The 26,095-nt window shown below is 49.8% G+C and overlaps 10 protein-coding genes across 10 annotated transcripts; 8 read left to right on the forward strand and 2 right to left on the reverse strand.

Annotated features, from left to right (window-relative positions):
• Positions 1-5: 5 nt before the first annotated feature.
• On the forward strand, positions 6-2,147 carry L3040_009117 (uncharacterized protein; the record flags this gene model as incomplete). The annotated part of the gene is made up of 2 exons (XM_066155852.1): positions 6-1,833; positions 1,894-2,147. The coding sequence occupies 2 exons, from the start codon at positions 6-8 to the stop codon at positions 2,145-2,147; spliced, it is 2,082 nt and encodes a 693-aa protein (XP_066010135.1).
• A 2,678-nt stretch (positions 2,148-4,825) lies between these two features.
• Positions 4,826-8,717, reverse strand: L3040_009118 (uncharacterized protein; the record flags this gene model as incomplete). The annotated part of the gene is made up of 6 exons (XM_066155853.1): positions 4,826-5,332; positions 5,383-7,685; positions 7,761-7,930; positions 7,987-8,017; positions 8,068-8,116; positions 8,511-8,717. The coding sequence occupies 6 exons, from the start codon at positions 8,715-8,717 to the stop codon at positions 4,826-4,828; spliced, it is 3,267 nt and encodes a 1,088-aa protein (XP_066010136.1).
• A 318-nt stretch (positions 8,718-9,035) lies between these two features.
• On the forward strand, positions 9,036-9,733 carry L3040_009119 (uncharacterized protein; the record flags this gene model as incomplete). The annotated part of the gene is made up of 2 exons (XM_007294007.2): positions 9,036-9,101; positions 9,158-9,733. 2 exons carry the CDS (start codon positions 9,036-9,038, stop codon positions 9,731-9,733), a joined length of 642 nt encoding a protein of 213 aa, XP_007294069.2.
• A 533-nt stretch (positions 9,734-10,266) lies between these two features.
• L3040_009120 (uncharacterized protein) lies at positions 10,267-11,072 on the forward strand (the record flags this gene model as incomplete). Its single annotated transcript, XM_007294006.2, has 3 exons — positions 10,267-10,351; positions 10,400-10,649; positions 10,727-11,072. The coding sequence occupies 3 exons, from the start codon at positions 10,267-10,269 to the stop codon at positions 11,070-11,072; spliced, it is 681 nt and encodes a 226-aa protein (XP_007294068.2).
• Positions 11,073-11,660: 588 nt separating this feature from the next.
• Positions 11,661-12,652, forward strand: L3040_009121 (uncharacterized protein; the record flags this gene model as incomplete). The annotated part of the gene is made up of 3 exons (XM_007294005.2): positions 11,661-11,764; positions 11,888-11,978; positions 12,122-12,652. 3 exons carry the CDS (start codon positions 11,661-11,663, stop codon positions 12,650-12,652), a joined length of 726 nt encoding a protein of 241 aa, XP_007294067.2.
• An 816-nt stretch (positions 12,653-13,468) lies between these two features.
• On the forward strand, positions 13,469-14,025 carry L3040_009122 (uncharacterized protein; the record flags this gene model as incomplete). Its single annotated transcript, XM_007294004.2, has 3 exons — positions 13,469-13,632; positions 13,745-13,868; positions 13,969-14,025. The coding sequence occupies 3 exons, from the start codon at positions 13,469-13,471 to the stop codon at positions 14,023-14,025; spliced, it is 345 nt and encodes a 114-aa protein (XP_007294066.1).
• A 660-nt stretch (positions 14,026-14,685) lies between these two features.
• On the reverse strand, positions 14,686-17,933 carry L3040_009123 (uncharacterized protein; the record flags this gene model as incomplete). The annotated part of the gene is made up of 7 exons (XM_066155854.1): positions 14,686-15,629; positions 15,678-15,902; positions 15,957-16,188; positions 16,239-16,457; positions 16,508-16,708; positions 16,761-17,075; positions 17,127-17,933. The coding sequence occupies 7 exons, from the start codon at positions 17,931-17,933 to the stop codon at positions 14,686-14,688; spliced, it is 2,943 nt and encodes a 980-aa protein (XP_066010137.1).
• A 674-nt stretch (positions 17,934-18,607) lies between these two features.
• L3040_009124 (uncharacterized protein) lies at positions 18,608-21,176 on the forward strand (the record flags this gene model as incomplete). The annotated part of the gene is made up of 10 exons (XM_066155855.1): positions 18,608-18,781; positions 18,828-18,900; positions 18,951-19,294; positions 19,348-19,441; positions 19,969-20,074; positions 20,164-20,296; positions 20,428-20,520; positions 20,574-20,727; positions 20,791-20,996; positions 21,045-21,176. The coding sequence occupies 10 exons, from the start codon at positions 18,608-18,610 to the stop codon at positions 21,174-21,176; spliced, it is 1,509 nt and encodes a 502-aa protein (XP_066010138.1).
• Positions 21,177-22,894: 1,718 nt separating this feature from the next.
• On the forward strand, positions 22,895-23,336 carry L3040_009125 (uncharacterized protein; the record flags this gene model as incomplete). Its single annotated transcript, XM_066155856.1, has 2 exons — positions 22,895-22,897; positions 22,956-23,336. The coding sequence occupies 2 exons, from the start codon at positions 22,895-22,897 to the stop codon at positions 23,334-23,336; spliced, it is 384 nt and encodes a 127-aa protein (XP_066010139.1).
• A 518-nt stretch (positions 23,337-23,854) lies between these two features.
• On the forward strand, positions 23,855-25,907 carry L3040_009126 (uncharacterized protein; the record flags this gene model as incomplete). The annotated part of the gene is made up of 4 exons (XM_007294000.2): positions 23,855-24,081; positions 24,205-24,316; positions 24,398-24,903; positions 24,953-25,907. 4 exons carry the CDS (start codon positions 23,855-23,857, stop codon positions 25,905-25,907), a joined length of 1,800 nt encoding a protein of 599 aa, XP_007294062.2.
• Positions 25,908-26,095: the final 188 nt, after the last annotated feature.

The raw sequence follows: 26,095 nt of genomic DNA on the forward strand, positions 1-26,095 counted from the left end.
CAGACATGGCCTCGCAAACCTCGGCAGAATCTCCGTCCAGGAAGGTCCTTGCCGTTGGGACCCCGCCTAGGGTTCAGGAGAACGGCGAGTACAAAGAAAATGATGGAAGTCCTTCAAGAAAAGAAACCCCTACGATTCCGATCCCAGATTCAGGGCGACGACTACAAGGCGCTCCAACTTCGCCGGCCAAAGTCAACGTGCAAAGAGAAAACTGGCCACCTCGACCTTCATCCGCTACGGTTGAGAACGTGGGGTACGGTAAAGATCGACAGTTCTCGCAGGACTCCGCACCACAATACGAACCAGAATCGTTTCAATATCGAATGCCGGTCCCACAGGAGATGCCGTTTCGGCCAGGCTACAACATATCTGGGGCAGCGCCACCAGTGACAGGTATACCTTCTGGGGCGAGCGCAAGTTTAAAGACACCTTCGGATGAATCGCTGAGGCGTGGATACAATGTGGATGAGAATGCAGACGAGGTTGAGATCCAGCCTGTCCCGCGACTCCAGTACCATCATCAATCGCACCGTTCCGATGGAGGGATCGATAGGAAGCGCGGTAGTCCCAACAGACCCACGAGCGAACTGGTTGGTATTGGGCAGTCAATCAATAGACATCTGACTCCGGCAGCTCAAATGGCGAGCCGTTCCTCCAACCAGCGACCCTTATCTGTATATTCGGACATGAGGAGAGGCAGTTCGCCAGCACTATCAGGCTCTCCAATGTACGGTGGGCGTGCTTCGTCGACAAACTCCGGGCGATCGAGTGATAGCAGACCTCTTTCCTATATCGATTTGGCAAATATGTCGTATCCACAGGCCGCTCCGGCGCCTATTTCATTGGACAACTCGCAACTGCGGTCCGTAGTGGGGTCGAACGCTTCGCTGCTCACTATGGCAAAGACGCTGGAAATGTATAGACAAAATGTGAAGAAGCTGAATGATTCCGCAACCCAGTATGCCTTCGCCGTTTTTCTGATACAGGCCGCCCAGGAAGCTGGGCTCAATCAAGAGGGAGATTCTCCACCGCGCAAACCACGTCCCAAGTCAGCAAACAGGGATACTGACAGTCCGTATGTAGATAAACCCCTCGCTTCGCCGCAGGAACTTCTGAACGAGGCCAAGCACATGTTACAAAAGCTCTCGGATAGAAGCTACCCATTTGCGCAATACTACTTGGCCGATGGGTATGCGTCTGGCCTGTTCAGCAAGGGGAAGGAGGACTACGGGACAGCATTTCCTCTATTTGTGTCCGCCAGCAAGCACGGTCATGCCGAGTCGGGCTATCGAGCAGCCTTATGTTACGAATTTGGCTGGGGCTGCAGGAAAGACGCAGCAAAAGCCGTACAGTTCTACAGGCAATCAGCTTCAAAGAGTCACCCCGGCGCTATGACCCGCCTAGGTCGAGCATGTCTTTTCGGTGATCTAGGCTTGAATAAATACAGAGAGGGTCTAAAATGGCTCAAACGAGCAACCGAATCAGCAGATTCCCAGTACAATGCCGCCCCTTACCATCTCGGCCTGCTGTACGAGACCGGCCACGGAGACGACATCTTCCAAGACGAGATCTACGCAGCCCAACTCTTCACACAAGCCGCGGACCTAGGTCACGCTGAATCCTGCTACCGGCTCGGCAACGCGTACGAGCACGGCAAGCTAGGATGCCCCCGAGATCCAGCGCTGAGCGTGCACTTTTACACAGGTGCAGCGCAGAGGGGTCACCCGGCTGGCATGATGGCTCTTTGTGCGTGGTATATGGTCGGCGCGGAGCCCATCCTTGAAAAAGACGAGTATGAGGCGTACGAGTGGGCGCGTCAAGCTGCTGATGCCGGTACTTTGCTTACCCCTTTCCTCACCCGTTTGAACCTCTCGCTAATGTATAACTTTGTAGGTCTCACCAAAGCCCAATACGCCGTAGGCTACTTCACCGAGATGGGCATCGGTTGCCGCCGCGACCCTCTCGAGGCCAACGTCTGGTACGTCAAGGCCGCAGATTCGGGTGACGAGCGCGCGAAGTTGAGGTTGGCTGCTATCCGGGCGGCTGCTAGCGGAGGCAAGCCGATGGAGGTGGCGCCGCCGCGGGACGGAAAGGCTAGAAAGGGGGCGAAGGGGGCCTTGAACGAAAAGGAGTGTGTGGTTATGTAATGGCAAGACTTTGAGTGGGTGGTGTTCAAATGGATGGGGGGGCGGTGCAAGTCGCCACGTTAATGTACATCTACTATCTTTAGATAGGAGAAGAGAAGAGAAGAGAAGAGAAGAAGAGAAGGGAAGGCAAAGACAGAGTCGTGCATCCAGAAGAAAAGAAAAAATAAAGATCCCATCTCCGTTTGCTCGTTTTCACTTTTTGATTCCGACCTTTCTTTATTTTCGCGCTAGATATTCCGCTCTATGAAAAGAGAAGGAGATTTTATCATAATAAATGATCAAAGATAAAAAAATTACAATTCCTCGCTTCTAACGATCCGTCCTAGGGGGGCTACGATTCTTTACCTGTACGAGGTGCCTCTTACGAACCTTCAGCTCTTTTTCTTTCTTTTTCCTGCGGTAGAAAGAAAGATAAAGAGTTTGAAAAGCCGAAATTGAATCATCGATATGCGACGACTCTTCGAAGAGATTTTCTTTTAGCGGCGATTCCGAACCTCCCTCTTTCTTCTTCTCGAAAACTACGCCGACTACGATCTATACTTGACGGGCATACCGACTAAAAAAACTAAAAGGATTTGCGATAAAAAGGGAACGTATATAAGAGATAAGATAAGAAAGGCTTAGTTCGATTGATCGAAAATACGGTATTACGCTTTCGAAAAAGCGTTTTGCAAACACACCGGCTTTATCTAAGAGCTACGAACGCAAGCCTTTTTAGCTTTACGACGAAAGAGAACGATGTTTATATTATACGGATCGAGGCCGCTCGTAAAGCCACACGTATTCGACAGTTATCGAGAGAAAACTCGACGCACATCACTATGAATTGCTTTTAAAGGGTTTACAAGTGTCTAGCTATTTGACGAGAGGTTTTCTCCAACGTAGTTTTTACTCTCGATTAGATAGTACTTTATATATAATTCCTTTACTTAGCACGTCGCCGTACCTTATGAGAGGTCCTTAAGGTCCAAGCATTGCGTTTTGGATACTCGCCCGACGTTAATAAATACAACAACAACAACAATAACAACAACGATTCGTCCTAGTTTTTTTACGACATGATAACTTATCTAGTAAGGGGGACAAAAAAAACTATGATAAAATCGTGCGTCGAGATGCAAGAATTAAGCAATCTGTATGGCTCGTGCACACAATACGTACTACGTAAATCCTATACTGTAACGTACTACTAAAGTAAAGTGTGCATCTGACCCTGCAACTCGTACCTTAGGTACCGGTACCTAGTTGCACCCTGCAAATCGAAATTGCAGCAAAAAAGCTCCAACTTTCCTACGTAGTTGCAAGCTTGTTCTCCCCTCCCCCCCCTCCCCCCCCAACCCCCCGCTTTCCTTCCGCCTAGGTAGGTATGTCAAGTACCTTTTTTTTAATCTTTTTTCACAACGCTCCTTTTTAAGAAAACCTCTCCAGCTTAGCAGGACCGGTTCAGTATGATAGATAAGGCAGCGCGTTACCGATCTTGAATCCGTGACGGGAAAAAGGTAAGGTAATTAATTGGCGGCGGTGGTGGTGGTGGTGATACGTAATGAGGAAGTGGATTTATCTTTTAAGTTTTAAGGTTGCAGAGTGTTAAAGTAGGTAGGTAAGGTAGGTAGGTATTCGATTTGTTGCTCGTTGCGAGTCATACAGGCTTTGGTCGGTGCACCTTTCACTGTCAGGTTTGAGTTGATCTTGTTTACGTACTACGTACGTAGTAGTATTAGGATCAACTTAAAGTAGCTGCTCGGCGGCACGGACCTTTTACCGGTACAGCTGTGAGCCAAACACACCCTAAGTTATAGTTATACTAAGTTAGTAGTTGCACGGACGTGCGAATGCGAGCCGTACGCACTCTTAACCGACGAAGGGGATCCGATCCGACCTTCCTCCATCCTCCTTCCTCCTTTCTCTTCCTATGACGCGAACAGTAGAATCTAAAAAAGGAAAAAGGGAAGGGATAAAAGTCTTTTCCCAAAAAAAAAAGAAAAAAAAAAAAAAAAAAAAAAAACCCCCTCCCTCTCGCTTATTTACTTACTTAGTCATCTAGCCCTTCTAGGAAGGAAGGAGTGCGGTTGGTCGGTCGGTCGTGTGTGTGTGTGTGTGTATATACATAATAACCTACCTACTTACCTACTTACTTACTTACTGGCTGGAGTAAGAACGTTGGTTGCTGTTCAATTCAGCGTAGGTAGGTAGGTAGGTAGGTAGGTAGCTATGGAGGGAGACACGTAGAGTATCGAAAATCTCCTTCTTGGGGAGCTTGCCGATTACGTTGGCGCTTTCGCATTGCTGGGATATGCGGTGTCAGAGGAGCGTCGTGATGCCTCGTACCGTAGTTATCAGTCACTCTGTGACATTCCAAACGACAGCAGGCATTTCAAGGGATATTCTTTTCATTCCGCTCTCTACCGAAGAATACGTGCAACGGCAAGAAACCACCCCCATTACAGCAAAGCTATGCACAGCCAACACGAATCCGTTCATTCATCAACCTCCTCGCAAAATAAAAAGCCCCACGCCGCCAGGGACAACAGAAAAAAACAAGTAATACGCCCCAAGCGCCAATCGCTATGATCTGCCCATGGCCCAGTCCATAACGCCTTACCGCCATCCGTAGGAAAGAACGCACGTACCAATGTCCCCAGAAACCCTAGGTACATTCAAAATTCGTCGTACCTGTATCATTCAATATCCGGCATCGCGTCGTTCGGCTTGAGAGGGTTATACACCGCTACCTTGCGGTCATCGGTTCCACGTCCACCGACAGCCACCCAGACGTGTTTTGTGGGCACTTTAACGTTGACAGTTTCTCTGCTACCTTTCCAGCGCAGACGGCCGGTAAAAGACAAGTCGCTGATGCCGATGCCGCCGTTGGTCGTCCACTCACTGACAACGTCACGGATGAACTCAACTTTGCGGCGGAAGTCGTTGGCTTGCAGGATACCTTGGAGCATCGGGTCGATCTCTGGGTGCTTGCGGCTGGTGGGTTTGGTGGGGCGAGAGGGCTTGCTCATGAAACTCAGGAGAGTCTGGAGCGGGTAGGAGAGGTGCTGGCGGTCGTTTAGAGATGCTGCGGCGATGGTGCCTTTGGTTGCGAGCTCGTGTACGGCTTCGAGTGGGAGGGGGTAGAAATCACACCATTTGCCGTCTGTTGAGATGACGATCTTCGTATGATCGGGGAAATTAAACTGGGAATATTAGTTTGAAAGTTCGTGGACAGCCTGATGAGAGAACATACCTGTAGGTGCCCATCGCAGAAATACCAGCAGCCAACGTCACCGAAGCGCTGATAGAAAGTTACGACATTGCCAGCCGCGTTGACCTCGGATATGCGGTCTAGAGATTCCCTAGCCAATGCCTCCTGATATGGATAGTTGACCGTCATGTAGTTGGCAAATTTCTTCCATAAGACGATGATTTCCCGTTTTCGATGGTCCCATTCATCCACTCCTGGAGCGAGCTGTCCCCCGGGTTTACCATCCGGGTTCATAGGAATCTTGAAGTTTTGAGGGTTCACCTTGCCACAGAAGATCCCCTTCGCTGCCCTGTTTTCATAGAATTCGATGTTCGGCCCAGAAATCGGTACTATCTGTCTTCGGTCCACGTATGCTTCATTGTCTCGGTTTGACAGGTGTCTCTCCGCGTCCCGGACTACGACGCACGTAGGTGGGATGTTGCCCCTGTTTGGATACTGAGACCCCGCAGACATTGCTCTAAAAATGCATCCGACGCTACCGTTGCTCAGGATGTAACCCAGACCGTACTTGTTGGTGTAGTCCACCCATTTTACTACAATGGTGGGGTTCTGATACTCTTTCTTGACCTGAATTGCAATCGTTCTGCTGCTCAGAGCACGTTCTAGCTCAGCCTGGAATTGACGGAGCCCTTCAAGAACGCTGTCTGGATTAGTATTTGGTAGTACTTCCAGCTTCTCTCGCGGATTGAAGATAGAAGCATTGATAGGGATCGAGATGGTTGGTTCCGGCAACTCTGCTGACTTTTTCTCGGCCTCTGCCTTGGCCAATTGTTTGACAAGATCTGCAGCCAAGCGATCTTCGACATCAGCCACGGCTTCTGGCTCTTTCGGTTCGGCTTTCGCCTCAACTGTTTTAGATCTTGTTCTGAGGTTCACTACTGGCTCTTTCAGTTCGACTTTTGCCTCAACTGTTTTGGATTTTGCTCTCGGGTTCATCGTTAGGAGAGGCCGGAATCTAACTTCTTTAGTTGGTTGATGTGCTTTTACCAACCGACTCGCTGGGTTGCCAGCCAGCCCCTGTGGTCTAGCACGTTGCTGCGCGGCGAAACTCTGAGCGGGGTGCTTAATAGAGGGCACAGGCTGCTCGTTCAGCGTGGCTCTTGCTGGCGATAAAATTTTCTCAAAAACACTTGCTGCCTTCAAAGAGCCTTCGTCATTTGACAAAAACTGTATTGCCTGTTCCTGGAGAAACTGATGGAAGGGGCGGTACACAACGTCCTCGGGCAATGGAACTGCGGGAGTCAGACCAGCCTTCTCCTCGTCGGCTACTTCTCGATATGTGCTTGTGTGCTTCTTTGGCTCTGAATTCCAAGGGCCCACCTCGCATTTGATACACAGCTTCTTCAGATTTCTGGTATAGATGTTTGATCTTCCCCCTCGAATGCTGGCGGACAGAAATTGGCTTGGATCCGGGTGCCTCTCGCGGAGTGATGGTGTCATTTCCTCGGGCTGTGGCACTAAGCCACATGTAAAAAAGGGGTGCTGAACAATGGTGTCCGGATCAGGTCTCTTCTCGGCTGCCTGGAGTAGTTCTGAAACCAAATCCTTGGCCTCATCTGATATAACATTTTCAGACGTGTCCAATTTTGGCCAGTCGTACTCTCGCTCCCGGGCTCTTCTGTAGATCTCGTCGGATGTTGCTGATTGGAAGGGGGGCTTGCCGGTGAGCATTGCGAAGATGATGATACCCAGACTCCAGATATCAACCGCATGATCATGGCCACCCTTATCTTTCGCCAAGATTTCGGGAGCTATGTAGTTGGGCGTACCGCAAAGAGTCGTTCGTCGACAAGCCTGCCAATCTTTACCCGACATGAGTAGAGCTGCCAAGCCGAAGTCGCCGACTTTGACATTCATGTCCTTGTCCAGGAAGATATTGCCCATCTTGAGATCCCTATGGATGATGCCCTTTGCATGCATGTACTTGATAGCACCAGCCATCTGTACCGTCCAGTAGCGGACCTCCGGCTGAGTGATGTACTTCCGCTTCCTGACCATATCCATCAACGATCCGTTCGGGCAAAGTTCCAGGACGATGTATGTACATTTTTCGTAAGAGAACGCTCTGTGGAATTGTACGATATTGGCCTGCTTCATCTTGGAGTGTATTTGAAGTTCGGTTTGGAACTTCTGCTCCATCTTCTTCAGAGACATATTACTCTTCACAATTTTGAGAGCATATAATTGCCTTGTTCCAGCTAGCTGACCCTCATAGCAGATAGCAAAGCCACCCTTGCCTAGGCATTTGCCGGTTTTGTAGATGGCCCCATTCGGTCGATCCGTACCTATAGCCGGTCAGCATCCCGGATCCATTTTCGAATGTCACCAGACTTCGTTGGGAACAAATTTGGTAAGCTTACTCGGAGGTTCCTGTACCTCACTTGGCGGTGGGGGTGGGTGATCTTTTTCTTTGTTGGTCAGTTTTGGTGGTGGTTGCTTTGCCTTGGGCGCCGGCTGCTTGGCCCGGATTTGGGCATTCGCATCGCGCGGGGACAACGCCTCCATGTCGATGCTGTCCGGGTATATGCACCTTCTCAGAGATTAGCAATGCCGCCCGAAGGACTGGAATATTTAGGTGGAACTCACTCCCACGCAAGATATCTCTCAGCCTGTTGCCCTAGTGGTAGGTTTCACCAGGTGAGGTCTAGTCCTCAAAGCTCCCAGTACTCAGCCTATTGACCGATCGTCTTTCACTAATATTATGGCAGCAGTACACCTGAATAGCACGACAGTTAGTAAAGAATGACACCTGGTGGGTTTCGCCAGCGCACAGGGCTTGTTGGCAGTCCTAAGGCGCTGCCAGGCTTGAGAAAGAAAGCAGCCAAGAATTTCACAGGAAACTTGGTGACATTGAATCGATGGCGGAGGAGTCGATTATGGAACATTTGATCGGTCCGTATGAAGGTGCCGGGATAGAGGTACGGCACCGGTGTTTATTCCCCCCCCGTTCCTTGAATATCTGGGGACTTATTCGTGGACGACTCTCTGAATATCCAAGCGTGCACGGCGCCGAACGTATATTCCCCCGTAATGTGTGTTGCAATGTGCTGCGCGGGTATGGATTTTGGGTTATGGGACAATGGGACAATGGGAGACGGTGTGGTGCTTACAACTTTGTATCCGTGTCCGCGACAAACTGGTCCTCCTTGAGCGTGGGTGAATTTTCGCCAGAGTGATTGGGACCGCGTGAGGATATGGCGGATACCCGAGGTCGTATCCCGAGGGTGGAAGTGGAGGTCGAGGTCGAGGTCGAGGTCGAGGTCGAGGTATGGTGAAGCTGAGGTTGGGCTTGAGCTTGACCTTGAGGTTGCTGTCATAAGAGAAAATCTGCCGATGTGCCATAACCGTCTGTCCATGATCAATAAGCTAGACGTGGGTTGGTCGTCGGCACGGCAACCTCGCGGACCCACGTGGACCCTGACGCTTACCGATCACACATTGCAACTAAGTTCCGAATCTCCAACCTGTTTGAGACGTCTACTAGACTTCCTTCCTGCGTTCGAGAAAATGTCCATGTCCGTATAATTTGCGGACAATGGACTCGTTACTACTCGCGCGAAGATAGATAACCCAACATTGGTCGATGACTGTGCGCCAGGCCAATTCTATGCAGTTTGGATGCCAGAACCAACAGAATGGTCCCCCTTCCCCTCTTCAAGTTCGCGGCTCTCTTCGTAAGGCACATCTCGAAATATGGCGCGGTAGGTTCCCAGGATATGCTGTTCGAATTCCGAGGCAGTAGACTGACTCATGTTAGAATTACATCAAAGCCCAGGCCCACGATCATCCCAAATTCCGCACGTACGCGGCACGATACGGACAGGGCATCCACCAGCTTAATATGCGGCTGACAGTGACCCTGCTCAGAGACAAAGCGGCGGAGAAACTGGCCAAGGAGAGAGCGGAGGCACCTACAGTGAAGACGGAAGAGCAGATGCGGCATGATGAAGCACAGAAGGAGAAGAATGCTGCCAGGGAAAAGGCTTCACATCAGGAGGCTTCGAAGAGCATATGGAGGAGGAGGTTCCGCCCATTACCGGAAGCCAAGGCTGTGGATCTCTTTGCGGATGTCATTGGAGACTCATTCATCCTGCTTGTTGCAGGGGGACTTATCATATACGAGTACGTCAGGGCAAAGGGGAAACCAGATGCCAACGCGGAGAAGATTGCAGAACTGAACAGGAAGCTGGAGGAGTTAGACTTCCGGGAGAGAAGGCTTGAGGAGGTAGAGAAGGAGCAAGAGGCTCGTGTTGAGACTCTCGAACAAGCAATTGAGGTGATGAGACAGGCAAGCTCTAAAAAGAAGTCTTCGCTTCCCCACACCAGCAAATAGGTTTGGATTTAAGCTTCGTTTTGTTTTGCCCAAAATTATAGAATGCATCCGCTATCCATGAGAGTAAGCGGCATTGTAAGCAGCCTTGTAAGCGGCCTTCGTGAGGGAATGCTCATTATAAGATCAGTTGGATTGACCAGAGCTTTTCAAATTTCCTTCCTGTGGGTAGCTAGGGGCTCGCTTGGCAGCTTCGACTACTGCAAACCATCCTTTTTCTTCACCTTTTACTGTCTGTATACTGTATTCTACCAACCAGAGAATTCGGCAATATCCTACCAATTCTTCGTTGAAACATGCTTTTATCGTGGGCTCAGGGTTTTTCAAAAAGACGGATGCCACTGTTACCAAGGTCTCAAGCTGTGAATTCGTTACTTCTCATGGGTGCTTTTGGGAAGAGCAGGTTGGTTGTCTTGGCTCCGCTTAGCGAGTGACTTACAAATTCGTGGACTTCTCTTCCTCTCTCACAACATCATCAAACACAACTATCACCCGAGATCTTCAAGCACAGTATCTCTTGCTCATCTATAAGAAACATGTTCTGCACCTCTCTCCGCAAACGTGTGGAATGGGCAACAGTTCCCAGCACCCTGCTCGCCTCCCAAGCTCCAAAATGGAAAGGTATTTCACCCCCTCCATTTCCAATACAGAGCTAACCACCACAAACAGAGCAAACCCTCACTACCCACGACCTCGCCATTCCCATTGCCCTTCCTAAAACCCACCAAAGAGACGCCCTCGAGACCTTTCTCCTCCTCGCCCTTTCTCCCACTGACCTGCTCGACCAACCCGCAACCATGTCCCGCATCCAGCGCCTCTACCACCACACCGGTGGCCGCAACGTCGGTATTTTATTCCTGCTGAACGAGAAGACTCTCAAAAGCAACGGAACAGTTGCATTCATGAACCTTCAACTCACGTGAGACCTCCCAGCCTACCATTTTCCCAGCCCACAGATATATGCTAGTAACCTAGACATACGCTAACGCCCAACAGCCTCCTCAAAACCCTCGAAATCCCCCTGATTCCCCTCTCTTCCCTCTCCACCATCCAGCACACACTCTCCGCCTTCCAGTGCCAACTCGTTTCCAAGCGTCGCGCCGACACCATCCCTCAACACAACCCCGCCGTATCTCTACTCCCGTACTGTACTAATAACCCACCTCTGCCAGAGCATGCGAGGAACGTATTGAGTGATCTCTACCATAGTATCCCCGAGATTGCGAGCGTGGCTACGTCCGTAGAGGGAAAGAGAGGGTTGAGACAGTGGTTAGAGGATAGCTGTCCGGGCGTTGCGGACGATGTTGTAGAGTTTTGGGCGCAGGAGATTTTCGTGGATTGAGGTTGCTGGACTGGAATTGAAGACGGGATTGTATGTGTTGCTGGGTGAGAATGAGGATGAGTGTGCCTTTTGCAATGTTGATGCGGATCCTTGGATTGTGTTGAAAAGATGTGTAGGGAAGTACTTCTTCTTTTGCTATGTCTTGCTATCATCTGTTCAAATCTTAAGAGCTAAATTTCAATATCAGAATCCGAAAAGATGAAGGAAAATTACGCGGTTTCTGCTTCACGTAAGCAGGTGCATAAGTCTCTGCCCCATTATGAAACTCACTTGACTACTAGTTGAAGAAATATTTAGAACGATAACATCAGGTTTCATTAGAGGGTCTTCGCCTCTTCCCCACTTCCTTCTCCGGAATTCTTTAGCGCTCTCCCAGCTTCCTTCGGATTTCTTTGACGCTCTCCCAGCTTCCTTCCTCGAATTTCTTTGGCGCTCTTCATGATCCGCCTTCAAATATCACCTTCATCCTCCCTCCAGCTGGCCTCAATCTCTCGCTACCCTTCATGTTTTTTTTTTCTGTGAGTGCCAAAGCCACCATAAAAAGTCAAACTCAGCATTGGCTGACTCTCAACAGAGTAATCGATCACCATGTCAGGCACATCACTCTCCGCGGGTGAAAAGGCATCGAAGTCACGCGCTTCGTCCAACAAGAACAGCAGAAAAAACTCGAAGACAGGGTTACCTTGCTTCTCGTGAGTCCAGTTCTCTTCACTTCCAAACTCTATAAAATTTCTCGTTTTTTAGATCTCAACGGACGGGCTTGTGCTTCATATCCCCATTGGATTGGTGACCGCTAATGAAATGTTGTTACCCAGGGATCCGAAGTCTCTCGTTACGTTCATAGTCGGCCCCGATCCAGATCCCGTTGAGTTTCTGGTACATAAGGAGATCATCTGCCACCACTCCGTAAGTGGCAGCCACCCTCAAACCTCGTCTTGTAGGACATCTTGGGAGTCGCGCTAGGGGCGTGTCTCGAGTCTTCCAAGCAATCGTCGTGCTTGCGTGATTAGCTTCTGGGTGCAAGGAGAGCAGTACTGACTACGTTGTAGAAGGTATTCAAGGCGGCCTTCAACGGTACTTTCCTCGAGGGGCAGACTCAAACGTACCGGCTGCAAGATACAACTCAGGGTGCCTTTCGGCTGCTCACCCAATGGATTTACTTCCAAAAGCTCAACATTCCCCAAATCCCTCCTGGCTCTGTCGTTGACGAAGACGACGAAGCCTTGGCGGGTGAAGGGGAAGCGGCTCTAGCGGAATTATATGTTCTCGCAGATAAATTCGCTATGGCTCCGTTGCAAAACGCCGTCATTGACGAAATTGAGAATATTGGGTTGGTAACAAGGAATATACCAGTCGACATTTTCAATTACATCTACGAGAACACTTCCCCAGGCAGCGCTCTGCGGAGGTATGTTGTCATGATCGCGACCAGCTTCGAATTGGGCCCTGAGATATCGGAAAGCAATCATCCTTACGAGATGACGATCGAGATGTGCAGGGAATTCATATCGCAGAGAGCATCCAAGCGTATCAAAAAGATCAAAATCTCGGACTTCTACGTCAAGCTCGACGATGAGTAGACAGGACTCCCGAACGCATTACGGAGTAAGAGATATCAAACTGAACTTGCCCTGAAAGGCACATCATGTTTTTGTCTCCAGACACACACAAATAACATCGATTGGTTAGGATAGCGGGCTTGGGTTCATGGTACTGGGGAAAAGACTAGACGCTTGTCCCATCTCACCGGCAAGACAGCAGCTTTGTCTTTCAAATGTATCCACGGCTTGGACCAGATCCCTAACGATTCTCCTACCGGCAGAGCTTGAGCTCTTTTCCCACTGGTGCCCTTTGCCCTTCATACAGTAATGCACGGTCTAGAACAGATACGTTTTCTGCCAAGAAATCAAGCAATCTTCCGAACCATGGCGAGATGTACGGATTCTTACAGTAAGTAGGTAGTACCGTACCTACTTACAAAGAAAAGCAAAGCTACCTTTCTTTTGAACCATACCGACTTGTGAAGATATTCCCAATGACATGACAAAGAAAAGATGCAACATGTTTTCTTTTCCATGTCCATAGGTACCTTACGTAATAAGATCTTGCATAGGTATCTTACCCCTCCAGCCCCACCATCCGTCAGTACTGTACAGTAAGGAAGGTGGGGTCAGGTTGGACCCCTGCCACTGCCCACCAGTGTGACGTAGCTGCCGTTCCGTCAACTGGTGGTCCGATCCGCTCGAGCTACAAAACCGCATTCCATTCCTCTCTTCCCCTTCTCTCTTCCTCAACACAACCACTTCTCGCAACCACCGCTCACTTCCAGACCTCACGTTCAAATAACAACTCCAACTCCAAACCTAACCAACCACCCAACCCCCAAGCCCACAACCATGGCTCGCGGCGAAGCTCAACAGACCAAGATCCACTACAAGGGCAAGACGGAGGACTTTGTCATCTTCGTCGACGACGCAAAGGTCGTTGAGAACTACAAGACCGACAAGACCATCCCCTTGGCCCAGGTCGTCAGCTCTTTCAAGGTCTTCATTACTCACAAGTAAGTTCTATCTTGTTGGTCTATCTCTTCACTTTGGAAAACATACCATCACAAAACAACAAACGACAACACCACCTCATATCCATCTCACTCAGTACTAACAAAACCGCAGGCACGGCAAACAAGGCCCCCTCGATAGCGCATCCAAACAGATCCTCGACACCGAGTTCGGCACTGACAAGGAGGAGGAAGTCATCAAGCTGATCATCGAGCAGGGTACCCTCCAAGAGACCGAGGTATGCTCTTCCCTTCTTCACCCATCCTCGCTCCCATCTACCCTATCTTCCATTCCCCATCCCTCACCTCCCTAGCACCACAGCTAATAAGATCACCCAGGGCCCCGACCGCTCAGCCCCCAAGAATGACAGCATGGGTTCCCGCGCCGGCCACTAAACATCTCATATCACCTCACTCCACCCCCAGACGAGGACGGGAATGAGGAAGGAGCATGTACGATATGATTTCACGAATGCCTGCCTGTCTATCTGTGCAGTCCCAGGATAGAACTGGGTACAGAAAGACATTGGCAATTGAAAACTTGCTTGCGAGCTAGCTAGTTACGATGCACAGACAGTACTAGCCACTAGCACTAGCGATGATTTTTCTTTTACGGCGGACGCATTACGACTGATGACACGAAATTTGACGGACGCGTACCCGGAGTATCAGGTCCAGTGCTCTGCATTTCCATGAGAGAAAGAACACATCTTCAAACAATACCAAACAATGCATTTCATGCTTCATTTCATGGCTTGTGAGACAGCGAGGAAATCGCTTCGCAAACTCGTCGCAAAACAATGTGCAACACCTTTCTCATTCCTCCCTCCTATCAAGAGTACGCTCCCTAAACAGGACTAAAATACAATTAATACAAAGTCTTGCTCTCCATCTGCACAACCCACCCATTAGACCAGCTCGATATCAATAACAAAGCCACCAACCAGCATCAACATTAACAATACCCAACCGAAATCCAATACTCCCCTTCCTTTTCGTCCTGATCATCGTCGTCGTCATCATCATCATCACCACCACCACCTTTCCTCCCGTTGCTCATCGAAAGAAATTCCTAATCCCCTCCGCAACCCCCGTCCGCCCCTTGACAATCCCCAACCCCCTCTTCTCCTTCTCCTTCTCCTTCTTCGCCTGCCTCCCGCCCCCGGAGCCGACCTGCGGCATATTCTCCTTGTCCTCACTCTTCTCCGAAATAACCGACGTAGCCACAGAACTCGCAGCCATAGAACCCGCAGCCATAGCACTCCTCGGCGTAGGCGGCGCCCCCTTCACCAGCACGCTATTCGCACTGCTCGTCCGTAGCGGCGGTGTGATAATGCGGTGACCGTCGTGGCTCCAGCTCTTGACCTTCTGCGTCGCCAACCGCCGGAGCGTATTCACCGGACTGCCATGACGCAGGTGATCCAGCGACGATTCCGATCGGGGCCCGTGATCCCTCTCGTCCTGGATGGCGGACAGCCGGGCCCGAGCCCGAGCCCGGGTCCGGTCCGGGTCGTCCGGGTCGAGGGTGGCGATGGGGTCGGAGTGGTACTCTGCGCGGGAAGGGGTGCTCCTGGGGGGGCCGGGCATGATGTCGTGCTCGCCGGACTCGTCGTCTTCGAAGGTCATGCGGAGACTGGCCATGCTGCCGGAGCGCTTGGTGAAGTTGCTGGCGATGCTGGCGACGCTGAGCTTGCGCATCATGGAGCTGGCCGAGGCGCGGACGAGGTGCTCGCTGCGTGCGCGGCTGGTCATGCCTGGAAAGGGGAGAATCTCGCGCGTCCAGACATCGGCCAGGAGCGTCTCGAGTCGGATGCGATCGGCGCGGGAAGGAGCCAGCACGGGGATCCGATTGGTCATGAGGAGGGATTGGGATCGGTGGATCGAGGCACACGATGCCGTATCTTTGAAGGCGTTGGTGTTTTTGATGATGACTTGACAGAGCCCTGTCATGGGTCCTACCGTTGTCGCTCTATGTATCGAGATTCGTCGGGCGATAGTGCCTGTCCATATCAGATTCTAGTGCCAGAGTCTTTGGCTTTGCGCCTTACCTGGCTTTCCAAAAACTGTCCCCATGGGCTTGATGGCCAGGGATAAAGATGTAAACAATGCTTGTTCTCCTGCATCAAAGCTGTCCCTACCAGAGCGATCTGCCAACCTGCTTCGCCATTCAAGTTCCTCTTTGGGAGAGCATGCACTCATGGTAGTCTCGAAAAGCTGGTGATCACATTCGAAGACTAGCTTCCACGAACACGGTGCCGTGTGGCATTGGAGTCCTGAAGCACAGTCAGTAAGGTCGCTTGGAAACCGCGCGCATATTCGGGAAATACCTCGACCGTTGTCAATCTCCTCGATCCGCATCTCGCTTAATCCAATACAGGCTTGAACGGTATAGATCTGGTCATTCTTCGGAGCTGATGCGAACAGGAGGAAATCGCGATACAGCAGGCAAATCATGTATTGGCCGTCAATACCTGTTCTGGTCTGCCAGGAGACGTGGAGAACACCACACAAATGAATATGTCCGAGTGCACGAATGTAGTTCTTGGACTGAAGAAAAGTCTATCTGAAACTTAGCATGAGTTGAGGTACGGATGGGCTATGAAATATACCGTGTCGGGAAAGATGAGCCGATCCTGCAACAGCCATGACTTCTCAATTATAGCTTTCATTCGTGGGTCATCAGTTGCTCGATTGATCTCCGTCGTCGCTTCTCGAAGTCGGATAAGAACGTTTTCGATTTCCATGTGGGAATCGGGACAGTCACACACAGGTGTCACCTTCAAGAGCTCCGAGAACAGCAAAGGGTATCTGCAAACTCGTTGAATTGGCTTTTTTCTAAGTGTAAGTAAGCCGAAGAGAAGGATGAGAGAAAACCGACCTTGACCAAGAGATCTCCAATCGTCAATGCCTTCTTCGTATTGTGTTGCTGGTTGTTGATTGAGGCAAGTGACGAGGCGAGAGCTTCAAATCCTTTCTGGTATGTCTCCCACTGAGGAATAGTTCGGTAGGTATTGGCGATATCTCTGATCATCATCTCATACTTGGCTCCATATTCCTCGTAGGCAAAGAACCGGTTCATCTGTTCAGTGGCCCGTAAGTATGGGGCAGCTCTTGTAACAGGACGTTCTTACCTTCTTGCCGAACACTTTTGCGACCTCGGCTGCAATTTTAGGCTCAGCTATCATACCGGGAATTTTTTGCAGCCAGGCCGCGCCACTGGTATGCTCAGGAACAGCATCAAGACTCCGCCACCGCTGATGCATATTGCGAAGTGGCGAGATTCTCGTATGCACACTTGCTTGAGTATACTCGGAGTTTGGGACTACTTTGTGAAGCTCGCCCAAGAGATCTTCATGAAGCCCGACAATGTCATTGAGGTTACGATTGATAGAAGATCGAAGGTTCAAGGACAGGCTTGGGATGGAGGCCAACAACGTCACGTATACCTGTAATCACAGTCAACAGAGAGGCCTACCAGATTGCAAGGAAGGACGTACATTCATGAGGAACTTGACATCTGCTAGGTAGCTCTCTTCCGTCGTAATGATCTCTTCTAGAATTCGGCGGCGTTGAAGCAAGCGATTTGTGACAGCTTGATCGATCGCAACGCCACTAGCAAGATATGAGCTGTCTTCGGAGGTGCGACCGACGTTGGAAGCTCTACTACTACGGTCAGTCCTCTGGTGTCGAGAGGAAACTGCAGTCATCTTCGAGCGTGGAGCGACACTGAAGCTCGCTAGACTTATGCTAGCACTCTTGACTGCAGTTACAAACCCGTAGGAGGAGCCCGAGGAGGATTTCTTGTGAGCCGTCCGCCTTCTTGAGTTTGGAGTTTCGAAGAGCTCATGCTCCAGAGCCGAACCGGTAACATCACAGCTCACCGTCTTGCGTCTATCTGTAGCACGTCTCTGAAGACTCTTCATCCACTTGTTGAAGGGTCGGTCTCCATTCGCTGGGATTGCCAGGTTTTCGAGTGAGAACCGCTCGAGCGTGACGGGCTCGGGAACCTGAGCCTCATCTTCATGGAACGACAGTCCTAGAGCAGCGATGTTGTCCAAAGTATTCCACTCGTCATTGCCCTTCTTGCTACTGCTGGAGTCATCGTCTGTGGATTGGAGCTTGACATCGTCGTAGAGATCCTCCTGGGAATCGTTGGTAGCGGTGGCTGTTCGGCTTGAAGGAGGAGGAATCGGAGTCCCCCAGCTATTCTTGCGAGGGATATATACGGAGCTTCGACGAGAAAAAGTTGGGGTCGACAATCCCAGAGAATTTATGACATTAAGGCCGGCATCTGGCAAATCCATGATGAGAAGAGAGGGAACCAAAAATGTAAATTCAAAATTGCTCCAGGCGTCCAAAAGGGCTTGATCTCTTATAGAGCAAGACCAAAGTGTAATGCAAGAGAAGAATGGGATGTTTGTGACCAAGATTGGGATCGTATGTAGAGAAGCAGAGTCTGAATGCTTAGGTCGGAATTGAGGTCTTGGGGTCAGCGACGCTGCATCCGGAAAGAAAGAGCGACTTGAGCATGGAAACGGCTTAATAACGCCCTTTCCTAGGCTTTGAATTCTGTAACAGAAAGATATAGTGCCAGCCTAGGTACCTTGTGAACAGTTTCAGCTGCGCAACCTTAAGAACTCAAGGTCCATGATGACAAACGCAACGAGGAGAATCGGGATCATACAACCGCTTGGTCTGAATCAACAATGCATTACAAACGAAATTCTATCATTTAAATGTGAAGGACTATTCACAGAATTCATTTAGGGGTTCCCTCACGCCTGATGGAAACCCAAGATGGTAAAAGGCAATGAAGATTGTCGGCAAAACCCCCCCCTCATTTGTTGACTTCGCTTGAATGTTTAGTCATCCGGAGCTACCCCGCCAAATCAACGCGTGGGCCTCGCAGCCTCCATGCAAGGCTGACTTGAACAATTAAAAAGCTGGCTCTTCCACCCGTACATCTAGGACCTCAGAAATGGGACTACCGTTAAAAATGGAGAACCTCCATGCACCCACCATTCCTGCGGGACCTACATCTGGACCGATCACAAATGGAACGCAAGCAAGCGGCTTGTCTTTGGCACAGCTCCAAGCAAAGAAAGACAACCTCGAGGCTGAGATCAGAGCTCTGGGAAGCGTCCTAGAATCCGTACGTGGGATCGAGATGGGCGAAGACCTGTGCTAATATTTATCAGCATGGCGTCGACATGAACACAAGGCTCGTTACTCCAGATGGATTCCCTCGGGCAGACCTGGATGTTGCGCAGAGTATGTTCTCTATCCATGCGAAGAGTCGCAGAGTGCTCATCGTCTGCCAGTTCGTACCACGAGAGCGCGCATCATCTACCTCAAGAACGACCACAAATCCCTTATGAACGTGATCGAGAAGCATATCCACGAGCACTTCGCACGGCTGGCAGAGAGTGGAGTGGAGGACGAGCCTATGACCAACGGAGACAATTCCAGAACTCATATTTCCACATCATCGGAGCCAGAGGTCTTGACGCCCCCATTCGCCAAAGTCAACAGTGTGGTGGCAACAAGTCCAGCGGACTCTGCGGGGTTGAAGGCTGGGGATGAGATTAGGGCTTTTGGATACGTAAACAGCACAAACCACGATAGTCTAAAGAGAGTTGCGGAGTGTGTGCAAGGAAGTGAGGGTGTAAGTTCTTCCCAGCCTTTGTAAAGCCATGGGGTGGTTGCTAAGACATACAGCGGGAGGTTCTTGTCAAAATATCTAGGGCCATTAGTGGTAGTTCACGGAAGCAAGAGCTGCGCTTGACTCTGACGCCTCGTCAGGGCTGGGGAGGTAGAGGTCTTCTTGGCTGCCATATACTGCCTCTGTAGGAGGCCGCCAAACAGGGATATTTGATGTTAAAGGTTGGCCTGGTAACATTCAAAAGGAGTCCCGCCGATCGGTGCCGACGACCTCGGCCGGAGTCTGGGTTTAACTTCAAGGCGCGGGTTTTCCCCTGGGCGTTAGGTTTTTGGAAGGACTCTTTTGAGAGTAGGCGAAAGCAATATTAAAGTTCGTGAATTTTCAACCAGAGAAGAAATAAGATATGTCCCCTCGAAGATCTGAGAGTTCATGAAAGCACCCTACTACGTAGTACTGTATGTGTTGTCATTTTCGTAAAACTTTGGCAGCATTCAAACTCTGTGAGTCAATACGTGTTCTCCTGGAAGCATCAGAAAGTCTCGAGATGGATCGATAGGGGAACGAACAAAGAAGAGAAGAATCTGGAGTTGCTTATTGATTGCAAGGTGCACCCTATTCATTTTTGTAAATAGTCACGTGATATGGGTCGCCAAGCCCATGATTAGATTTTTGCCTAGCGTGTCCGTGTTGTCTCCGCCCTCAGATCCCATCATTGATCATAACATCCTCGCGACTTCTGGACCAAACCATTCTCTACCTCGTCCACCACGAAACACCCCAAAGGTTGGTCCTCCCACTATTGATTGTACTTCGACGTCTGCCAAAACTGTTGGAACTTCATCACCTAAGCCTGCGCTGACAACTTATCGCAGCCTACGAGATTTTTGCTCTCTGTTTACCTCCCCACCAAAATCAACCACACACCCATCTACAACCATGGCTGAAGCAGCGAACGCCGTCCCTACCTTCAAGCTTGTGCTTGTTGGTGATGGCGGAACTGGAAAGGTGAGCCTTATCGACCCGCTGGATGCGCCGCTGCTTGATCGGCCGGATAGAGTCCGCGCCAGGACTGCGCTGCCTACATCCCAATATCAACGGCGCATCTACACAGGGACCGGTAACTAACGGCTTCGTAGACCACATTCGTCAAGCGTCATTTGACTGGAGAGTTTGAGAAGAAATACATTGCGACTCTCGGTGTGGAGGTCCATCCCCTCGGATTCAGCACGGTATGCGCACTACCCCCACCAGGAGCTTGTGGAGCACAGCTAATACATAGCAGAACTTGGGTAACATTCAGTTCGATGTCTGGGATACCGCGGGGCAAGAAAAGTTCGGAGGTCTGCGTGACGGATACTACATCAACGGGCAGTGCGGTATCATCATGTTCGACGTTACCTCCAGAATCACTTACAAGAACGTTCCCAACTGGCATCGTACGTCTTCGCAAATATGAAAAGAAAATTTCTCTGGCGACATTGACTAACCATCCGCTTCAGGTGACTTGGTCCGTGTCTGCGAGAACATCCCAATCGTCCTTACCGGCAACAAGGTTGATGTCAAGGAGCGAAAGGTGAAGGCCAAGACCATTACCTTCCACCGCAAGAAGAACCTCCAGTACTACGATATCTCGGCCAAGTCCAACTACAACTTCGAGAAGCCTTTCCTCTGGTTGGCACGCAAGCTTGTCGGAAACCCAACTCTGGTATGTTGATCTCTAGATAATTTTCCCTCACAGCTGACCAATATCTAGGAATTCGTTGCTGCCCCCGCTCTCGCACCTCCTACTGCCACCGTCGACGCTGAGCTTCTTGCACAATACGCCAAGGAGATGAACGATGCTGCACAGATGCCTCTTCCAGATGAGGATGATGCCGACTTGTAGAACGCGCAAAGCAGGCGACATCTTTGGAGGTCAGTAGCGGCCACTTCTCAGCAGCATCTTAGAAAGTTCTTTTCCGGCGATATTTGCATTTTTGCCCAGAGGTCTTGCAGATAGAGGCAAATGACGACGGCTCCTCTTTGTCTTCTCCAAGAAGGGTAATCTCATGCAGGCAGCAAGCCTGCTGAGAGGGATGGGTAGGACTCGGGGACAACGATGAAAGACGTTGTGGTAGCGTTGATTGTGCTGCTTAGCAGCTTTACGTAGCTAGACCATAAAAATCAGTGGTTCTTTTGCCCGATCAGAAGTTTGGACTCATTACTTACCGCAGAAGATTCGTTTACGGACTTTATCTGGCGAGTTTTGCTTATTTCATAAGCTAGAGCGAGTGCTCTGTGGCTGAATACTCTCTGCATGGGAATGTGTATTGTGTTTCCTAGGCCAGAGTAGTCTTCATTTGTACTGGCAAAAAAACGGGCAGGGAACGACTTTGTATCAGGGCAAGCTCGCAAACAGCCTGCGACTCTGATATGCCGGTCGAGCTAGACCGCTAGGAAAGAGACCGGCTCATCAGTACTCTATTCACTTGTACTCCTTACTTGCTTACCCTGCTACACTCTTTACATTTGACAGCTCTTACTTTATACAAACATAAGCTTTGAAAGGTAAGTAAAAACTCGAAACTTTTTAATAACAAGAAATAGCGTCTAATTATAAGACGATTCTATTTTACATTCATTATTTAATATAGTTAATTGAAGCAGAAATATACATAGTTGGCTTTCTTTCGCTTAACTTTAGAAGAAGTCTTTAAAATAAGAGGGGGTTCAGCTTTATATTTTGTATCGAGGTCTATTAAACAAGCGGATTTAAGCGTGACGGTTTTGATTAACTACTTGCCCGAATATAGAGTTAGTAAATACCGGCTAATGTAGATTTTTGTTTTCGAAGTGTTGACCTTCAGTTTTGGTGCGAAAAGTGGTTTAAAGTAGCCTTAAAACTTGTTTCTCGTTACGATGCTCTAAAGCTATCCGTTATTGAATCTGCAGAAAAAGCTTTCGAGAAGTCAAGCCTCCACAAGCTGACTTCTTTCAGGGTCTCGTGCCTCGAGATTGCGAGGCTAGAATGCATCTAGTACATGTTGAGAGCTTTTTGGAGGAGATCATTATGAGTTTGAATGTAATTGGTAGAGCTATGGAGGCTAGAAATTTTAAAATAGGAGACCCCAAGCTCTCCCCGAGTACGCAACTTGTTAATTTGCTCTTTAGGTCATCACCAAGGAACCGCAGGCTTGTACTTTACTTCCAAGTCTCCCAGAAATATAATCAACGGATAATCTCGACCGAGCTCGCTCTTGTCGATTACTTAACAAAATCTAGTTCCGCGGCTGACCTAGCTATCTGTCCCGAAGCAGAGAGCATTTTCAGAGAAAGCATAGAAGGTCCGTGCTATGCCTACAGTGGACGCGGGACGTCTGATATCCGCATTCTTCTGATAAACCAACACCTCTGTCCTACTTCGTCGATTACTTGAAGTTGGACTCTATACGCAAGGCTCTTGGAGTGAACTTGAACCACTCCCAGTCAAACAACGAGGTTGTATTCTGCTTTCCAGCAGACAGGAGACTTTGTGTACCCGAATTTCCTCGAGGACGTTGAAATACTTTTGGACAATGACGTTAGAGTAGCTTTGTTTTATGGAGATGCCAATTTCATTCGTAAATGGTAAGACGTCCCCGAATTCTAACCCGTTTACCTTCTCACACAGACTGACAACTAGCAGCTTCGTAGGCCAAGCAGTATCCCTCGCGGTAAACTACACCTATACCCGAGAGTTTGCCGCAGGATCGCCCCTTTCACGGCACCGAGTACGGCAAGGTGTGCCACTACGGAAACTTCTCTTTCTGGCGAATCCACGAAAATCCCTTACTATCAGCCTGTTGCTGCTTTGGAGATGTTCAGATGGACCCTGCTTGGCTTGGGTATTCCTGATGGAAATTTAAGAGTTTCGGCGAATTACTCGAGCACATGGTATGCTAATGATGGTAATGCTGCGCATACGGAGTCCTTCGTAGCATTGTCGTCGACTACGAGCTCGTCGGTGTCGATGGGTTCTAGCTCGACTGCTGTTACCACCGTATCGGAGGTTGTTAAATGGCTATGAGTGAGACATAATCAGCAATGAATAAATAATGTTTTGAGAGGGGTTAGATGGCGCTTATAGCGGCATATATTAGCAAGTGGCATATAGCAGCGGAGAATATTTGAAACGCGCTTTTCTATTCAGTGGCGGTTTGTCTTTTTTTCGAATCTCACGGATCGAATTTGCACGCCCGGCGCATTTCATGTAGATTTAATTTTGAAAAAGATGGAAGAGAAAACGCGAAAATCCTTAATCTAGGTATTTATGACGAGTGGCCGTGCTGATGCCCGTATGGTGTTGACTTTTATTCCTGATCTGGCATAGCACCACCACCGGCGTTTCTTCGCCTCTGCCGCGCTACACGAGACGCGACTCGCCGAATGTCCAATCGCCAAAAGCCCCCCAAGCCCGAGTCCCCAACATCCATTTAATATTCATTGAATGTTGAATGTCCACACATCGCCCGAACCCTTTGGAGTCGTTATTCTGCACATCGATTCACCGAATCGAGTACTGGGATAAGGTTCATAGCCGCCACAATGAGTGACGCGACTTCACCCACACCCCGCCGCTCCTCTTCCGCAGCCCCGGCCACAGCTGCTGCTGCTGCTGCTACTACTGCGCGGCGCCCTTCAAATTCGAGTTCGGGGAATAGCGGCGAGTTCGAGACTTGTTTGGAGCAGGCGGCCGGGTTCGTGGCGGGCGCAGAGGGCTTGGTCGACTCGGAAGATAGACTGGACAATAAGCAGAAGCGCAAGAGAACTAGGTACGTGTCTGGCTTAGGGATCTCACGATGAATCTCTTGTTCTGGTCTACACTGGCTGCATTTTTCTATCTGGAGAATTTTGTCATCAGTTTTGGCCCATTTGCTAAATCGTGCGAACTGCAGTCCCGCAGACCAAGCCGTTCTCGAGGCCGAGTACAGACAGAACCCCAAGCCAAACAAGGCGGCGCGCGCCGATATTGTAGAGAAGGTGTCCTTGAACGAGAAGGAAGTGCAGGTAAGTGGCGCTTAAGGTGGACGCAACCGCTATATTTTCAGGCGCGTTGCATATGAACATCTAGTAACTGATGGTTCCCAGATATGGTTCCAGAACAGACGGCAGATCAACCGACGCAAATCACGCCCACTTCTACCACATGAAATTGCCGCTTTTGGATTACGGAGTATGGCTGCAATGTCTTCGGACCCTATCACTATGATGGATATTGGACGCTGCAGCAGCCAAGGTCCAGAGGAGCATGAACCAAGTTCGCAAGCAGATACGGTCGCTAGTCAAGAAGTCGCCGACGTAGAGGACGTGGAGAATGAGGTCGTTCTGCAGAAAGCGGTGGAATCCCCCGTGGAACCAGAGAAAGAGGTTGAAGCCGAGGTTGAAGCTGCTGTGGAGGAAATTGCTGCCTCGCTGTCCCCGCCATCGTTGCCTCAGATATCCTCCGGCACATTGGCCACTGATTCCAGCTCGATTTCAGCTGCCGAAAAAACCGTGAAGTCATTAGGATACTTGTCAAACCGTTGGAATGCACACAGTAGCTCAGCTTCGACTCCATCCTCGTCTAAAGCCCCCACGTATGCCACACCACCTACGTGAGTATCCTCAGCCAGTAACATTTTGCTTTTGCTAATCTTACATCAGATTCAGAGCAACTCAACCTACTTCGTGCCCTGAACGCATTGACGAGACCGTACCTACCCCTTCTTCTCACATCCGATTATCGCTGTCATTAGATGGTAAAGCAACACTAGTCTCAACAATCCCATCGCCTCCTCGCCAGTATGCCCCTCGTCTCCCTTTGTCATCAGAACCTATGACTCCACAAAAAAGAATGCGCCTCCAAAGAAGTCAAAGTGCTCTCAACTTTGGGTCCCGCCCGTCCATGAGCAATGCTGGAGCCTCTCCGCTACTGCCACGCTTACCAACTGGACGCTCAAGAGATGCTCGCAGCTGGGAGAAAATATGCGGTAATGCTGAAGTTCCTGACGAACTTACTAAGCAAGCTGAGAATGAGCTTTCTGGTTCTGCCGTAGCTGCTATCAGCCTTCTACGATCCAGCGGTAATACTGCTCTGAAAGCTAACCCGAACAAGCGCAATGCACCCTCTGCTAGGCTGGATACTACTAAGCAAGGCAAGAAAGCAAAACTTGCAAGAACAGTGTCGAGCGTCGCTAAGCTGCAAAGCCCAAGCAAGGCCCCTCCAAAGGCCATTCAGGATCCTCACGAATTCGGCAAAAATAGACTGCTGCGTTCCCCGTCTGGAGATTCAGACAAGGAGAACTGGGTGCCTCAGGAGAACGGAGCGAGCTCTCGCCGTAAACCGTTGCCATCTGGCCGTACGGATAAGCGGTCTAAATCCCGGGTGGTGCTCGGTGACAACCACAGCATCCCAAGCCACGCTGTAGATTTTGGAGGAAATAGAAGCCGAAAACGAAAACCTGCAGTCGCACAGGGTATTTTCGAGGATCAGGACGAGAACGCAAAGGTTGGTGAAGAAGTTGAGAGCTTCATGCGTGGTGAGATATGCCCTAGTAAAAAGGGTGATTTGGACTGTATTCAGGGACTGCTGTCTTTGAGCCAAGGAAACTGGCGGTAGCGCGTTAGGTATGATCCAGTGGGGTTATGAGATACACTTTGTCAGTATTTGGGTAATGTTCACGGGGATTCTGTGGGATCAACTATGCAAAAATGGCGGCTGGGGGGAGTTTGTTGGATTGACTGGACGATGACTCCTGTACTTACTGAATTTCGGGCTGAATCATCTCGGGGACCAAGATTAGCTAG

This window comes from Drepanopeziza brunnea (genome assembly GCF_022702325.1).
Source record: "Drepanopeziza brunnea f. sp. 'multigermtubi' strain 214-2 chromosome Unknown ctg19, whole genome shotgun sequence".
In the NCBI taxonomy this organism is placed as follows: Eukaryota; Fungi; Ascomycota; class Leotiomycetes; order Helotiales; family Drepanopezizaceae; genus Drepanopeziza; species Drepanopeziza brunnea.